At 46.3% G+C, this 17,387-nt stretch overlaps 1 protein-coding gene across 1 annotated transcript in view; it reads right to left on the reverse strand.

Moving 5' to 3' along the window:
* Tgm5 (transglutaminase 5) overlaps positions 1 to 15,734 on the reverse strand; it is a 37,645-nt gene extending 21,911 nt beyond the window's left edge. The window contains exons 1-4 of the mRNA XM_042276040.2: positions 15,569 to 15,734; positions 6,497 to 6,691; positions 5,799 to 6,044; positions 3,113 to 3,231 (exon numbers count right to left, since the gene is read on the reverse strand). Of these exons, the coding sequence (XP_042131974.2) occupies positions 3,113 to 3,231; positions 5,799 to 6,044; positions 6,497 to 6,691; positions 15,569 to 15,578 (570 nt within the window). The 5' untranslated portion in view covers positions 15,579 to 15,734. The remainder of the gene's footprint in view (positions 1 to 3,112; positions 3,232 to 5,798; positions 6,045 to 6,496; positions 6,692 to 15,568) is intronic.
* Between the last annotated feature and the right edge of the window lie 1,653 nt (positions 15,735 to 17,387).

Here is a 17,387-nt window from a genome sequence, read left to right on the forward strand (position 1 = left end):
CTCCCCAGTAGAGGGTGTCTGTAGAATAAAACCCACTTGCAAGGTAGCTGTCAATCAGAGAAGCCATGAACAGCCTCCCAGGAAGGTGCACGGTTTCAAAGTTATGGTATCACGACCCACTTGCATGTCCTGCAAGCCAAATGTCTCGCCATTCACTTGAAGTGACTGTTGCTACTGAGTTGTTGTTTGGAAATGCATTTGCCTCATCGGAAAGTCTATTTCTGCCTCTTCCCCTTCCATCTCCACAATCCTGGGGCCTCTAAGACGTTCTTAATGAAGCCAGGTTTCCTTTCCTGCCACAGTTCCGTAATGACCCAGCTTATCATTGGCAGCAGATTGACGGGACAGCACCAACCTGCCCTGAAACTCACAGCTCTGGGGCTCTGGACTGACCAATCACATGTGGGTTCTCGAACACTGGCCCCCATGGGTGTGTCCCCTCTGGTTGTCAAACTTGGTTATACAATGTACTTGAGGCCTATCTTTCCTGCCCGAGTGTATTCTCTGTCAACCCAGTTCTCTTTATAACACCCGATCCCAGACCTGGCACAGAGCTTGGTACACAGAAGAGACGTCACATATCTTTGTCAATGAATATAAACAAACTCACTTATTCTCATGGAGCTAGGGTCAATAAGTAGAATTAGGCTTCCCTGGCCTACCTGCTTTAGGGAAATCACTTTTCTAGTTTACAATGTTCAAAGGGCCCTATAACTTAAAGAATCAAGGCCCTTCAAGTCCCTCTGAGATCTGGCTCTGTTGTATAGCTGTTTCCTCTGAGATTAAAACCTTAACCTTCCATCATAAAGGAAAGGTTGTTATGACACAGCATGTTAAATGGGAAATCTTAGATTCTGTAGAGAAGCTTAGGAAGTAAACAATTCAAAGGCTTCAGGAAGTCCCTGAAACTGACCAGATTCACTAGGTCCCTCCCTCCCCAAGCCTTATAAGCAGTTAAGGACTACTGATAGATAGTCTTACACTAGCTGAACTGCCTAGAAAGAGACAGATCAGCCAAACTGCCATGAAGAAGCTCAGACTAACAAAGCTACCTGGAAAAACACTCTAACCTGTCCAGCTGCCTGTAGGCTGTGCAGCAAGCTCCAGGTTTCCAGCTTTTGTGAGCTGTCACCCGTTCTGGAGTGGTCTTTTGGTGATATTGTGGTCTTTTAGTCATTTCTGCTCCTATAAGTAACTCATCACTCATAAGTAACCCCAATAAAACTCTTTGGTTTACCTCGTTAGACTTTGGCTCCCCATCTGGGATGAGCAGATGTTTGCTTGCATCTCCCCAGCAAGTGTCTTACAACAGGACTCCTACTTCTCCAGCCTCTGACCTTGACCGACTCCTATCTCAGCAGCTTTGTTCCAGCTGCACCAAATTCCTCATAATCTCTACAGTGACAGGACCTTTCTGGCCCATCCATCTTTGCACATGTCTGCCCTTGGCCTTCACTTGACTAACGCAGCTCCAGCATAGCACCTTCTCTCCTGGGAAGCTTTCTCAGGATCTCTTGCTGAACCAAGAGCCTTCCTCCTGGTTCCCAGAACTTTCTGCCCCTGTCCGTCAACCTCACAATCCCACCGTATGCTAAGCAACTGTTATGTGTCCCTCGGGGACAATGCTCCCTTTATTTTCACACCTCTAGCACTCACCTCTGCCTGGTATGTGCTTACTGAAGAAGAGAAACAGAAAGTGGGGAGGGGGAGCCAGAGCCCCCAAAACAGAAGCACCTCACTTCTGCTTCTCACTGATGACAACACCCCTAAATGCCCACACTGTGTGAGGAGTTGGGACCCATTTCATTGAGACTGCTGTATTTCCTCTGGGATGCAGCTACCTTGGCCGTGGGTGAGCCTGAAAGGTCACGGGTATTTGGAGTTTTATTCGGGTAAGACCTGGTGAGGACCCCCGTATTGTCCTGGCTGTCGCCTCCTCTGAGTGGCCCAAGGCTGATCCTCTCCCTCCCTCAGTGCCCCTAGCACTAGGCTCAGCTTAGAGAAGCTCCCCCCCTCCCTGATCTTGGACTTCCTGGAGCACCTGCTGCGGCCAAACTTTAACCAAGAGGTAGGTTTCCAGACAGACAAGGGTTGTCAAGCATTGCAGTGAGTTTAATGTTTTACATACAAGGTCATTAGACGACGTGTACAAAATAAAGTCAAGAGGAATCAAGTTGGTAGCAGTACTTATGATATGTTCTGGGTGTCCATTTTTTGTAATGTTTTTCAAAGGTTTTGTAATTTTTAAAATTTTTTTTTTGTTTGGTTGTTTTTCAGACAGGGTCTCCTGCAGCCTAGTGTATGTAGTCAAGGATGACCCTGAACTTCTGATCCTCCTGCTTCTACCTCCTGAGTTCTGAGATTACTGGGGTACACCACAACATCCTGTTTATGCGGTGCTGGGGATCAAACCCAGGGCTTTGTACACATCAAGTAAGTGTTCCACCAACTGAGATGCGTCCTCAGCTCTGTTTCCCAAAAGGGTTTTCCTGTGCATCCCAGGCTGACCTCATACTTCAAATCCTCTTGCCTCAGCTTCTCAATCACTGGAATTACAGGCATGCACCATCACACCCACCTTTGCCAAGTTTCTTTTTTAACAGTTACATACTGCTTATAATGAAAGAGCCCATTGTCAAAACAAGCAAACAAATAAAAAGGCATTGGCATGGGGTCAGGGAAGATGCATCGATGTTCACCAGTCCTGTTTCTGGGAGAGATGTTCAGGGGCACACACATACTGTGCATGTGTCCGTGTGACAGATCAGCACCAGGGGGTGTCAGGACAAAGTGAGAGAGCAAGGTGAGACCTCACTGCAAACTCAGCTTAAAGCACAAAACGTCAGGTGCGACCATTTCCATTGTGACTGTGCGCCACCTCCACCCCATCCTCAGTCAAGTCTACGGCTGGCCTGCCTTTATCTGCCCTTGCCCTTAAATCCTATTCAAGTCAGATAGGACCAGCAGAGAACACTCCCTCCTCCTTCCCGGGGCTGCTTCCTTAGCAACCCGAGATTCTTCTCAGACGTGCTCTTTGGCTGGCATCAGCAGTTTGCCCTGTTCTGGCTCCCCTTCCCCTATGAGTTTGGGGCTTGTATGGTCTGGGACTCACCTGCCCATAGTTCCAGGGACATGGGCGGATCCAGCTCTTGCTCCCTTGGTAGATGAAGCCATAATCGTTCATGACATACTCCTGCCTCTGGGGCTCACTCTCCAAGTAGACTGCATCCCCTGGGAATCAAAGTGAGAGGACACAAGGTAGTAAAGTCACCTGGTCCATTCCTAGCCCCACAGTTCTACAGAACCTGAGATCTGGAGAAGGCACCTAGAGATGTTCCGATGGGCATACAGTGAGTCTTGGGACCCCACACTCTCAACATAGCTCAATATGAACATAGGTAAAATAATACACATTTACCTTTGGTGAGTATCTATTATTATAAGTTACCCAGGGTGCTTGATCCCAAGTTAAAGTCAAGGAAATGAGCTCAGAGTGAAAGCAGCTTTCCCAACCAAGTTTAATTACAGATCTGGGATTTGTGCACAGAGCCAAGCAACGCCATAGTCTGAGCTTTCTGCTTCATTCAACTAGTCCAGTTGCAGAGGAGCAGATCGGAATGTGAAGGTTGGCATTGACCTTATCGGCCTCGCCACCAGGCTCTCATCTGAGCGTTTCTGTTGTGCACCAAGTTTCAGACTCTAAGCTGCTCATCTGAGCACTGTGTTTGTGGTGGAAATAACCAGCATGCCTTTTGAGAGGACTGGCTTACCAGCTTCAGAGTGTCTCCAGCACAGAATTCTGTACAGTATTAATGCAAAGTGGCAAAGTATATAGACGTATATGGATCTCTACATGTGGTATGGTAAGTTCAAACACACTGTAAAATGATGAGGATAGCATGAATTAACTTCTATTAATAATATATGTATATATGAGTAGAGGATTCTGAAGTTTATCCTACAGTGATTGCTTATGTTTTTCTGTCTTCCTGATTGATAGGTGAATACTTGGCACTTCTGTGACCTAAGCATTACCTTTAAAAAAAAAAAAAAAAAAAAAAACCTTAAACATAAGTAAATCAAAGACTATGGGAGCAGGTGTCCTGGACCTATCTGGAAGGCCCAACAGATCCTGAGGTGAGAATCTAAGAGAAGTTGGTACAGAAGGATCCCATGCTCAGGTCGGTTCTCTCCAGGGTTTGGACCAGTGTGGTGAGCAGTTGTAGCTTCACGATTGAGGTCACAAACATCCCTGAACTGTAGGGTGGGGCTTCCCAGCCAAACATCCCTGGCCCAGTGATGTGGTGGCTGTTTATCTTGATGGTACCTGAGAACTGCTTCTACCCTAATGTGTGTTTACTCTGGGATGTGGGGACCAGCTCAGGAGAGAAGTCACGTGGTCCTTCTGACACTCCGACAGATCCTGTGTTCCCATGTTCAAGTCTAAAGCCCAGTCTTGGAGGCCAAAAAAGTGTGTGTGTGTGTGTGTGTGTGTGTGTGTGTGTGTGTGTGTTACAGAGAGAAAAATGTAGAGATACAGAGATATACATGCACGGAAGACAGACAGCCTGCCCTCCTTGATCGGGCAGGTGGATGACAACCCTGAGAAATCCATGACAAAGGAGCTGGAGTTGGTGCAGCGTCACACTCACCTGGGATCAGAGTGTTGACGCGCACAGCCCAGCATCCTGACCAGGGTACAATGGGAGGGGAAAGTGGAACAAGAGGCCAAGCAGCCGGGCTCCCTGTTCAAGCCGGAGGCAAGGCCTGGCTGATCTGGCCTCTGCTTGAGCGCACCAGCCTCCTGCCTACGCTCAGGACTCCAGTTGCTCTGCCTAGCCTGTGCTGCGTTCTACCCACACCACTTTCTCGTAGCTGCCTACGTGTCCACCTTGCTTAGATTTAGAGAGGAGACAGTGTGGGGATCTTTACCATGGCTTTACTCAAGAGAAACAGCCAAAACTAGTCTTTAGAAATGGGAACTAGTTAAAAATGCTTGGAATGACGTAACTGTTAAGAAAGGTGTTCTGGTAGGAAACTGTGTCCAAAGTTGGTACATATATTTTGACAGGGTCTTATTCAGTAGCCAAGTCTGGTAAGGTACTCACTGTGTGGTCCAGGCTGGCCTCAAACTCACAGTGATCCTCTTGCTTCAGACCCCCTAAGTACTGGCGCAGGTGTGTATTTCAAAGAGTAATGCAAACTGGAGACTGATATGTATAATAATCACACCCAGATGTATGTCACAGAATCGACAACATGTAGATAAACACAAATGTGTGCATGTTTAAGCATAAGGTAGTTCTATAAGGCTACACAGAGGACAGGAATAAGGTTTCCACTGAGAGAATGGAACTTGGAGCTTGGCAGGTCTTCCACCATCTAGAACTTCCTTTCCTTTCCTGCCTCCCTCCCTCCCTCCCCTTCTCCTTTTCTCCCTCTAGCTCCTCACTTTCCCACTTTTATCCTTTGCTTCTTTCCCCAAATATCCAGATAGTGAACATTTATTACTTTTTAAATGAAAAAATCCAAATGAACTTAAAAGCAGATAATGAAGGTAGATGTTAATAATGGTTAAACTTAATAATAGTTTACTATTTAAGTCCAGACATAATTTTAAAATTCCAAATGAGTAAACAAACATCTAGGTCTCTCCATCCTGGTTGTTGGAGGTCAGACACTGAATTCAAGGGGATGGGGGGCTTGTGTTGGCCAAGGATCAGGGGCTGGAAACTTTGAGCCTGGATGGCTGGTAGCCCTGAGGGAAGTAAAGGAGCCCGAGTGGGTACCTGCCTCACCTGGGCACCAGGGATTGAAGAGCAGGATGAACTCCCCGAGCTGGTATGCCGTGACAGAACCCTGGTAGGAGTCGATGCGAATTTTCAGGAGGTATCGACCCACGGCTGCCATGGGAGGGGCACACAGGCTCACTTCCAGGGAGGTGGCCCCATTGGCCTCCAGGGAAGCAATCCAGGGGCTTGGGCCACCACTGCCTGTGAGGCTAAACACTGCCCGTGTCCCTTTGGCCAGGTCTGGCAAGGGTCCTAGGAGAGAAGATAACCAAGGCTCTTTATGGTGATCTTCCATTCCTCTAAGATCCTGCTCAATGAGCATGCATGCACACACACACACATGCTCCACTTCACGTGCGCATACATGTACACAGACACACACACACTCCACTTCACATGTACGTACATACACACACATACATGCTCCACTTACACACAAACACACACATACTTCATTTTATACACATACACACACATGCTCCACTTCACATGCATATACATACACACACATATACCCCACACCTACACTCCACTTTACACACATACACACACACACACACACACACACACATGCTCCACTTCACACATACATACACACACACATACCCCACGCATATCACACCCTACACACACACACACACACACACACACACACACACACACACACACCATATACGCACACAACCTGTGGGCCAGTTCCTCACCAGTCTCAGTCACAAAGATGATACTGTCCATGCCCGGCTGGAAGCCCCGGTTCTTAAAGTAGAGGGTGATGCTGAAGGCCTGCCCACGGCGGACAACAAGGCGGTCGACACTGATTTCCTCTGTGCGGTGCCTCATGTTGTTCCGGTAGCTCTGGAGGTCTGTGAAGGCCACCTCTAGCCCTGGGATGGGGCAGCCTGGGACAGACAAAAACCAGGGTTGTGAAGCCCGGTCCAGTTCTGCTCATCACTTACCAGTTGTGTAAACTGAAGGAAGTGATTTGGCGATTGCACTTGAGTTTTCGTGTTGGCTGAATGGAGTCAGTAACACTACAGCCATAAGTCAGGTTTAAGGATTATGGAGATGCTGTGCTCCACATTCCTCTCCCTTTCCTCTTCCTCTTCCTCTCTTTCTTCCTCCCCTATTTCCTTCACCCTCTATCACCTCCCTGCACACTTCTGGAGGTACATGGTCTTTCTGGCTGGCCTCTGGTGTAGACCTGCCTGGCTTCGATGCTCTCCTCAGCCCAGCATGCCTTCAGATACATCCTGATCTCCACTTTCTTTTTCTTTTTCTTTCTTTCTTCTTTTTTCAAGACAGGGTTTCTCTGTGTAGCTTTGGCACCTTTCCTGGAACTCACTCTGCAGCCCAAGCTGGCCTCGAACTCACAGAGATCCACCTGCCTCTGCCTCCTGAGTGCTGGGATTAAAGGCGTGTGCCACCACTGCCCGGCTCACTTTTTTTTTTCTTTTGAGACAAGTTTTTTTCTGTGTAGCCCTGGCTGTCCTAGAACTCACTCTGTAGACCAGGCTGGCCTCGAACTCACAGAGATCTGCCTGCCTCTGCCTCCAGAGTGCTGGGATTAAAGGTGTGTGACACCACCGCCCAGCTTGATCTCCACCTTCTGGGCTTCAAGTTGACAGTCCCTCTTGTCCTTGCACCAACCTGCAAACCAGAGGACAAGCTCCTGGTCGCCTGCCCCTAGCACAGCTGCTCCACTTTAGGCCATTAGCTGGCCCTCTACCACCACCAATGCCACGGACCCAGTGTCCTGGATGTTTGGATACTCAGAGTCAGAAAGGACACCCCCAGCCTTCGGGATCATCGGCTACAACACAGATTAAACACACTCTTCTCTAGTATGCCTCTCCTGGAAGGGCTGTATCTGGGTTCTTGTTTGACCATGGTCTTGCATGGTCCCCAGTCACCTGAGGGTGGCTTACAATGCTTAAATTACAATAGGCTCACCCACCTCCTCCTCAGTCTGTGTCAATTCACAGGTAACCGAGTCCTTTCAGTCATTCCCTTACGGTTTCAATGAGGTTGGTTGTCCCTTTCCAAGTGCCTAGAATGTTCTACTGTCCTCGTCTCGTCCTTAGTGACTATAATAGGCTCCGATAACTCTCCTGCCTCTGGCATCTCTGCCCTTAACACACCATCCACCTTCCCTCAAAACAGTTTGACCCCCCCATCTCATTTTGCTTTAAACATTCTAAGACAGTCTACAGCCTGTGATACGTAGAGCACTCATTTACGCGACACATGGCCCTCTGTATCCAGCGTTAACTTCTGATTGCATTCTCAGTTCTCCCCACCCCCAGGGTCATCCTTCACTCCAGGCAGGCTGTCTGCATGGTTTATTCCTGCTATGGCCTCAGTGCAGCACACAACATGACACACACCTAGACATACCTGGGAAGAGGGACTCTTAATTGAATTGCCTCCATCAGATTGGCCTGTGGACATGACTGTGGGGGGCATTTTCTTGATTGCTGATTGAGATGGAAAGGCCCAGTCCACCATGGGTGGTACCATCTCTGGGCAGATGGTCCTGGGTTCTATAAGAAAGCAGGCTGAGCAAGCCAGGGGAAGCAAGACAGCAAGCAGACTCCTCCACGGGCTCTGCTTCAGTTCCAGCCTCCAGGTTCTTGCCTTGCCTTTCCTCAGTGACGGACTATAAATCGTTAAGTCAAATAAGCCCTGTCCTCCCCTAAATTGCTTGTGGTCAGTGATTTATCAGAGCAACAGAGAACAAACTAGATTATCCTTCACTACTCAGCCAAATCCTACCTGTTGTGGGATATTCGTACACTGTTGAAAATGTACTGCTGTGATTAGTGTAATAAAAAGCTGAATGGCCGATAGCTAGGCAGGAGGTATAGGCAGAACTTCAGGGCAGAGAGAGAGAGAGAACTCTGGGAAGAAGAAGGCAGGGTCGCCAGCCAGCTGCAGAAAAAGTATGAACGGTACAGAGAGGCGAGTTAACAAGCCACGTGATTATAATGTAGATTATAATAAATGTGTTAATTTAAGTTATAAGAGCTAGTGGGACAAGCCTGAGCTAAGGCCAAGCTTTCAAAATTAGTAAGAAGTCTCCATATGATTATTTGGGAACTGGCAGTATGGAGAAAGACTTGCTCTACCTACCTGTCCCCCAAGACGTCCCTCATGAAACCTGTCCCAGTCGGCCACTCTCCTTCCCACTTCCCACTGCTTGACAGTATTGAGCTGAATTGCTCTTAATCTTAACCGCTCACACTGAATGCATGTTTCGTGTCCATATGCTCGTCTACTCTTGTTAGCCTCAGTGTAGGTACTCAGACAGTCTTTATTTCTTGTTGTGTCTCCTTCTATAGCTCAGGCTAGCTGCAGATGCTTCATCCTCCTCGCTCAGTCCCTGGAGTTCCGGGATGGTAGGTCTGTGCCACCACACCCAGGTCTTAGCTACTTTTTTGTCTACGTTCCAACACTAGATGTAAGCCGAGAAGGACAGAAACCTACTTGCTTTATCTTGGCTGTGCTTTGATTAAGAAAATAAATTAACCAAATCATTTGGCAAAGTCTAACACCCTTTCATGTTAAAAAAAAAAATCAACCAACTAAGGAGGGAGTCCCTTATCATGATAAATTGTCTCTATAACAATCCACAGCTAATCCTATTTAATAGTGAAACACTGACTGGATGCTTTCCTGTTAAGATAAGGAGCAAAATAAAGATGAGTGTTCTTGCCTGCTCTTGTCTCATTAAAGACAGAGTGTACTGGAGGTTCCAGCCAGGGCCATTGGGCAAGGAAAAGAGATCAAAGACATCCAGATTGGAAATAAGTATTCACACATGACATAAGAATAATAATATGCTCAAACTAGAATTAACAACTACATAAAGACTTCATGATGGATTCAATACCAATATGCAAATTCAGCTGTATTTTCATACACCACAATGAATAATCTGAGAAAAATGTAAAAGTAATTCTATTTATAGTAGCAAAAGACTAAAATAATCAGTAATACATTCACAACAGAATGCAAAACTTTTTCCACAAAATATCGTTTAAATAAATTCACTTAAACCATGGAAAACTATCCCACATTCATGGATTAGAAGATGGTATCATTCAAATGGCAATTAATGATAGGATCATTCTAATGGCTCTAGATTGAACACAATACTGACCAAAGACCCAAGTGCCCACATCATTTGATACATCTACAATGCAACTCCTACCTAAGCCTCAGGGGAAATCATGAGACAAGAGATTGTAAGAGCCAGAGGACCAGGATGTCTGCCGCAAGGTTGTGTCTTATAAATATGACAGAGAAGCTGTATTCATGAAATCTCAACATTCAGTTGCCTAAACAAGACCTACATAATGAACAAATAGTTGACATGACAGTGTGGATGGGGGAAATTTCACAAGGTTCTATCCTAAGATGAACATGTACAGGCAATCAATGGCTGCTGAGAGAGAGAGAGAGAGAGAGAGAGAGAGAGAGAGAGAGAGAGAGAGAGAGAGAGAATATCAATTTTCTTCAGAGCTTCCTGGTTGCTTAACCAATCCCAAGTGTTCAACCCTCAACACATGTATGTACAAGCAACACTAAATGGATTCAGAAGTTTTTATACATACATTTCTGCCTGTGTGACAATAACAACTAAAAAAGAGGTCATGGATCTGAGAGGGATGAGGAGCATGGGAGGAGTTGGAGGGGTATAAAATTCTCAAAAAATTTTAATCAGAACTTTTAAGCACAACTGCCATTTGGCAGAAATGGACAGGTGGATCATAAAATTAATAGGGAAGAAGAAAGGATCCATAGTCATCAAAGCAATCTTTTTATTTCTTTTTTGAGGGGAAGAATAACATAGTTACCTTGCTGTGTAGCCTGGAACTCATGACAGTCCTCCTGCCTCAGCCTCCAGTGTGTTGGGATTACAGTCATGCCCCGTGTTCAGCTCTAAGGCAATCTTAAACAGAGGGCTTACACTTCTATACTTTACTATAAAGCTAGTAATCAAAGCAATTTTGGGATGACATTAGTACAGACACAGACCCAAGAGTCTTAGAAAAGAGGTCTCACACTGTACATGGGGCAGTGCCAAATTCACTCAGTAGGTTTTGTATCTGTGTGTTTAACAGTAACAACGTAAGAAGAGGCCATGGATTTGAGAGGGATGTAACAAGGCTAGATGTAAGCTGAGAAGAACAGAGACCCACCTACTTTATCTTGGCTGTGTGTCAATTAAAAAAGAAGAAATCTACCAAACAACATGGCAAAATCCAACACCCTTAAGCCAGGTGGTGGTGGCACACACCTTTGATCCCAGCACTTGGGAGGCAGGTGGATCTCTGTGAGTTCAAAGCCAGCCTGGGCTACAGAGTGAGTTCCATGAAAGGCTCCAAAGCTGCACAGAGAAGCCCTGTCTCAAAAAACAAACAAACAACAAAAATGAAACAAAACAAAAATTCAACACCCCTGATCTTTGAACAAAATACCAAGACAATCAAATATAGAAAAATTCTCTTCAAAAAATGGTGCTGGGCAAATGCTCTCTGCAAACACTTAGAAGAGATCTTGCCCATCCCAGGATAGTACCCTGAGAGCTCCCTGGATTCCTCACAGACTGGGAAACTAACCTCGGGTTCGAAGCAGAGAACTTCGGCCTGAAGCTGATCAATCAGGCATCACTATGCAGGTTCCTGTGAACAACTCACTGGGGAGGGACTAAAAGGGATTCAACACAGTGATGCCGGACTCCTCTGCGGATGGGATGGGTTAATAAACCTCATTACCTTAAAAAAAAAAACGGTGCTGGGATAAATGGATATCCACAGGTGAAAAATGGTGTCTGGGCTGAAGCAATAGCTCAGCAGGTAAGATCACACTCTTACAGAGGACCCGGGTTCAGTTCCCAGAACCTGCATGGCCACTCACAACTGCCTCTAGCTCCAGTCCAGGAGATCTGATGTCTTCTTCTGACTCCTCTGGGCACTATGTGTGCACATGGTGCACATAGAAATCTGCAGACCAAGCACTGACACATACAAACTAAATATCAATAAAACAGAAGGAAGTTGGCTGCCTACGTCACATCATATGCAAAAATTAACTCAAAACGGACCAAAGATCTGAACACGAGAGCTAAAACTATAACACATAGGAGAAAACAGGTCCACATCCTCCTCATCTTGAAGTCGGCAACATCTCTCAGATATGACAGGAGAAGCAGAATCAGTGTAAATCGTTCTCACCAAAGCTAATGCCATTTCTGCATCATAAAGAATGTGAAAATATAATCCGCAGGATGTGAGGCTGTATTTGTAAATTGTGTATCTGATAAGGTGTTTGTGACCAGATGGATGAATAGATCAACCCTACAACACAAAAGCAAGGAGCCTAAATGAAAAGCTGGGTAACTGGAGCTATGGAGATGGCTCAGTAGGTAAAGTACTTATTGTACAAGCCCGACAACCTAAGTTCAGTCCCTGGGACCCACATGGGAGAAGGCAAGGACCCCACAAGATTGTCCTATGACTCCTACTTGCTCATGATGGCATGTCCCCCACCCAGTGTGGGTAACTGATTTGAATAGATCTTTCTCTAAACAAGAGAAAAAAAAGACAATGAGCACATGAAAGGATGCTCTGGTCATTAGGTAAATACACATGAACTGTTACTTCACATCCATAAGGATACTATGCTATGGTAAGAAAACGGACAGTAGCAAGTGTTGGTAGAATGCAGTGCTGTGGGGGCGCTCAGACCTTGCCGGTGGGCTTATAAAATGGTACAGCACTTTGGAGAACTCTGGAGGCTCCTTAGAATGTTGAACACAGAGTTACCATGTGATCGAACCCCTTATAGTATACCACCGAACAGGAAACGCACACACTCACACCAAACCCACATGTGGCTGCTGATAGCAGCATTATACAGAAAGAGCTGAAAAGTTCAAACAGCACAACTATCTACGAGCTGATGAATAGAGAAAAATGTAGCACGTCAAAATAATGGACTTGTGTAAACTGAGCATGTTACAGCATGAATGGACCTTGAAAAATTACGGCCAGTGAAAGGAGTCAGACGCAAGAGGACACGTTTTGTATGATGCCATTTCTATGAAGTGTCTGAATAGCCAAGTCCATAGAGATTGAACATAGATTAAGGAGTGCCAGGGACTAGAAAAAGGTGGGATGGGATTCAAATGTTTCTTCTTCTTCCTCTTCCTCTTGTTCCCCTTTCTCTTTTTCCTCTTCCTCCTATCCTCCTCCTCCTTCTCCTCCTCCTCCTCCTCGTCCTCCTCATTCTCATTCTTATTCTCATTCTTATTATCAGGCTCTCTCTACATAGTCCTGGTTGTCCTGGAACTTTCTCTGTAGACTAGGCTGGCTTCTAACTCACAGAGATCCTTCTGCCTCTGCTTCACGAGTGCTGGGATTAAAAGTGCACACCACCACACCTGGCTCTGACTGCTTCTTTTTGAGGTGATGAGAGTGTTTTCAGACTAGAGAGTAGTGACACTTTCATAACTGTTTGAATACACTTAACTGTATACTTCAAATGAATGGCCTTTTTCAATAAAGGAGTTAGAAGCAAATGTGAATCAAAAATTAATCCTTATCTCTTGTTTTAAAGAGTCAGACCACAGTCACACAGGATCACAATCACTCAGGTTAGCCTGAAGCCCACCAGGCTGGCCTGGAACTCACATGCACCATCTTGTCTCAGCCTTCCAAGATGCTAGTATTGCAGGCATGTGCTGCCACACCCAGCCCCCTCTTTATCTTCTAAACCGCTGTAGATTATTTTGTTTATGTATGTATGTTAACATACATCTTTTTCACTAGCTGGTCATTTACTATTGTTGTTGTTCAAGAAGCTGCAGAGTAGCCACCAGCACATACAGGGTCATGGACATGTTTGCTATTTGAAGAGTTCTCTGTCTTATGCAAAACCACTTGCACTTATTTCAAGTTTTCAACTCTCTCAGCACTATATCCACAGCCTTGGATAGATGAAACATCACGTCATCCACACCTGGGGGTGGAAAATAGAGCTTCTGATAGATGGAGAGTTTTGTCTCGTGTTAAACTCAGATTTGTGATTCAAATCAGGAGTTCTTTCTTTGCCCAACAGCTGCTGTCCATCTCTGGCTTCCATTCATGTTCAGAAAGAACATTCCAACCCTGCCACTTGGGAAAGAACTTGACTTCTTCCTAATAATAAAAAAAGAAGTGGGGTGGTGGTGGCGCACGCATTTTTAATCCCAGCACTCGGGAGACAGAGGCAGGTGGATCTCTGTGAGTTTGAGGCCTGCCTGGTCTACAGAGTGAGTTCCAGGATAGCCAGGGCTACACAGGGAAAACCTAAGGAAAAGAAGCAGCTCTTCCTTTAGGAGACCAGCTGACTGGCTCAGGTCTGTGTGTGACTAAGGCTACCCAACAGGCAGGGCAACACCTGCCCGACAGGAAGCACTTCCAATCTATCGCATCCTCCAGAGACACCACGGCCATGTCACCCTCTGCCTATGACACATGTATGTCTCTGCACCCAAGCATTGTGCTTAGCTTTCCTTTTCATGACCAGACAATATTCTATTGTTTTAATATACTGTATTGTGCTTATCTATATTAAAATAGGATGTTCATTTTCAATTAGAGTGTCTCTTCTTGCAGTAAGGAAAAAATGAGGGGACTATCAAGGGGGTGGTAGGAAGAACTTAGAAAGTAAGTGATCTCAGTGTCTGTCCTAGAGAGACACTTCTTCATGAGTAGCCAGAAGCGTGCATAAGAATGCTGACTGTAAGACTGCTTGTCTGTCTTTAAAAAGGGAATGACTTAAGTGTCCATTAGAAGAGGATGAGATGAATAAATCATACACTGTAGAATACAAGATGAGAAATATTAAAGTCAGTCTATACATTACTACTGGCCTGGACAGAGCTCCAAGACATGAAGTTGGTGGAAAAAATATTAAGTTGAAATTTATAGTCTGATAGTATCTGGATTTGTAGCGACACATATTGATCCAATCGATTACATTCAGCATATATATGAATACTTATGTCTAGATCAAAGACTGGAAACAATGGTTACTCAAGATGAGGTTGGGGTACTTAGGGTTTTATCTGAAATTATTGCTTTATTTTACTCCAACTAGATCTCCATACTCTTCCTTTGTAATTAAAAATTATACACATTTTACATAAAAATGAAGGAAATAGTAAAATTTTTATTGTATTACATATAGTAAGTAAAGGTGAAGATGTCACGTGTATAGAGTAAGTTAAAAGCCCATCCCTTAGAGATGGCATCATCTAATCATTTCATCTTCAGAGTGGCTTTTTATCTAGAGAAGAGAGGATGATGGAGACAGAAGATGATAATGATGACTTCCGAAGTTAAGGGAGAAGAAGAGATGGAGATCAGAGAACTTCAACACTGTAAGGAACCTTCAAGACTATGGTTAACCCTTCTGGTTTTCAGGCATGGGAGGCAGAAACTAGAGAAGTGAGTCGGCCAGTGTGAAAAAGTTAGGTCAGAGGACAGGAATCCCAGTGCCCTAATCCCTTGCCCTGCCCATCCCACCTGTTGTGGAGGCAGCCACAACAGCATGTTTACTTCCACCCTGCCTCCTGGTTCTCAGGGGACCAATGAATCCTGAGGTTCTTGACTTCCTTCCTAGATCAGCTCTGGACTCACTCCTTTCTCCCTCTGAACCACCCTCCTGCCCTCGATGTCTCTGGGTCTTCATCGTCCCCATTTTCTAGCCACTCATTGGGACTTCCCTACCTTGGGCCATGGTGGCTGGCTGCTGCTGGCTCCAGGGCTGCTCCCCCACAGACAGCTGGATGGACTGGAGCTTCAGGAAACTGATCCTGGAATGTCTGCTTCCCCTTCCATCCCGAGGCTCCAAGAGGCACAGGGAGGTGGGGCCGGCGGCTGCGCTGCCACCTCTGACAGGGCAGATCACAACTGGTTTTCTCACTCGCCCTCTGGTTTTTCTTGGCAGTGTTGCTTGGCTGAGAGGAGGTGTGGAAGCTGTGGAACCATCAGGGCCTTTGTGCTATTGGGCCTTGGTAGCTCTTAGGCAATAGGGCCATGGTAAGGGAGCCAGGAGAAACTGGGGAACGGATGAGGCATTCACAGGGATGGAGGGAACTGTGCTTCTGCAGGAAGGACTGTCAGGGTCCTAGACTATCGCTCACACCTAAGAGAGCCTCCATGAGTGCTTGAGACCTCTCTTTCTGGAGTTTAAGTGCAAACAGAACCTACTCCAGATCATCCTTAGTATGACTTTTTTTTTTTTCCTGGCAATGGTACTGTTTTAAGTGAGACCTTCCAAGCTCACAGTGAATCTCAAGTAAAATTAGCAGAGCTAGAGCTGGAGAGAAGGCCCAGGGGTTAAGAGCATGGGCTATTCTTCCAAAGGACCTGAGTTTGAGTCCCAGCACTACATGGGGGACTCACAACTGTTTTTAATGCTAGTTCCAGGGACTCTGATGCCCTCCCTCTTCTGGCCTCCTGCAGGCATCAGGCATGCACATGGCGCACAGAGAAGCATGCAGGCTCTCATATATACACATAAAAAGAAAGGCAAGATGATAATGTAGCTTCATGGAAGAGCCATTGCCCAGCAATACCCAAGGTTCTCCAGAGAGAGAAATGGGGTGTGGGGGGGCTTGTATTAAGGAGCAAGGCAGAGAGGGAGAACACTGGAGAAGGAGCCTGTGTGAAGAGTAGGTGGGAAACTCACCCACTCTGTCTTCCCCACCAGGAGTTACCTCTTCCTGTGTCCCCCGATTCCGGGTCCTCAGAGGCTCCTGTCCACTTGTGTCATTGTCTCTCCTGTGTTTTCAATCCTCTAATAGCTTTCATGGTGCACGGATGCACTAGAGCTCTCGGAGGTTGTTGGTGTGTTGCTGTGCTGGGGAATGGACCCAGGGCCTCCTGCTCGCTAAGTGAACACCTTGCCAAAGGGCACACCTACAGCCCCAACTCACTAACACCCGCATCCACCTTCAATCCTCGACCTCCTTTAAACCGTTGGCCCCTCTAGCTCAGACCTCCGTCCTCTAGTCTACTGCCTTGTTTCTCACCCACTTTTCACCTCCGTTCCATTTACTCCCGTCCCCGGGCCCCCAACACCATTCTCATCTGCCAGGAACCCTTTCCTGCTCTTTGTTTCCCCTGGAGACAGGGTTTCTCTGTGTAGTTTTGGTGCCTGTCCTGGATCTCGCTCTGTAGACCAGGCTGGCCTCGAACTCACAGAGATTCACCTGCCTCTGCCTCCTGAGTGCTGAGATTAAAGGTGTACGCCACCACGGCCCGGCTCCTTTCCTGCTCTTATCTTGAGGGACCTTCTACAATTCAGGCCCTTCTCTTGTTTAAGAAATTCCCCTTTCCCTTTCTCTCTACCCCCCTACTCTCTCTCTCTCTCTGTCTCTCTCTCTGTCTCTCTGTCTCTCTCCCTCTCTCTGTCTCTCCCTCTCTCCCTCTCTCCCTCTCTCTGTCTCTGTCTCTCCCCCTCTCTCTCCTGTTCTCTCTCCCCACTTTCATCCCTCTTTGTATTCTCCTACACCCCATCCAGTCTGTCATTTTCTTCTCACAC

The sequence above is a fragment of the Peromyscus maniculatus genome, chromosome 4, assembly GCF_049852395.1.
Source record: "Peromyscus maniculatus bairdii isolate BWxNUB_F1_BW_parent chromosome 4, HU_Pman_BW_mat_3.1, whole genome shotgun sequence".
Lineage (NCBI taxonomy): Eukaryota > Metazoa > Chordata > Mammalia > Rodentia > Cricetidae > Peromyscus > Peromyscus maniculatus.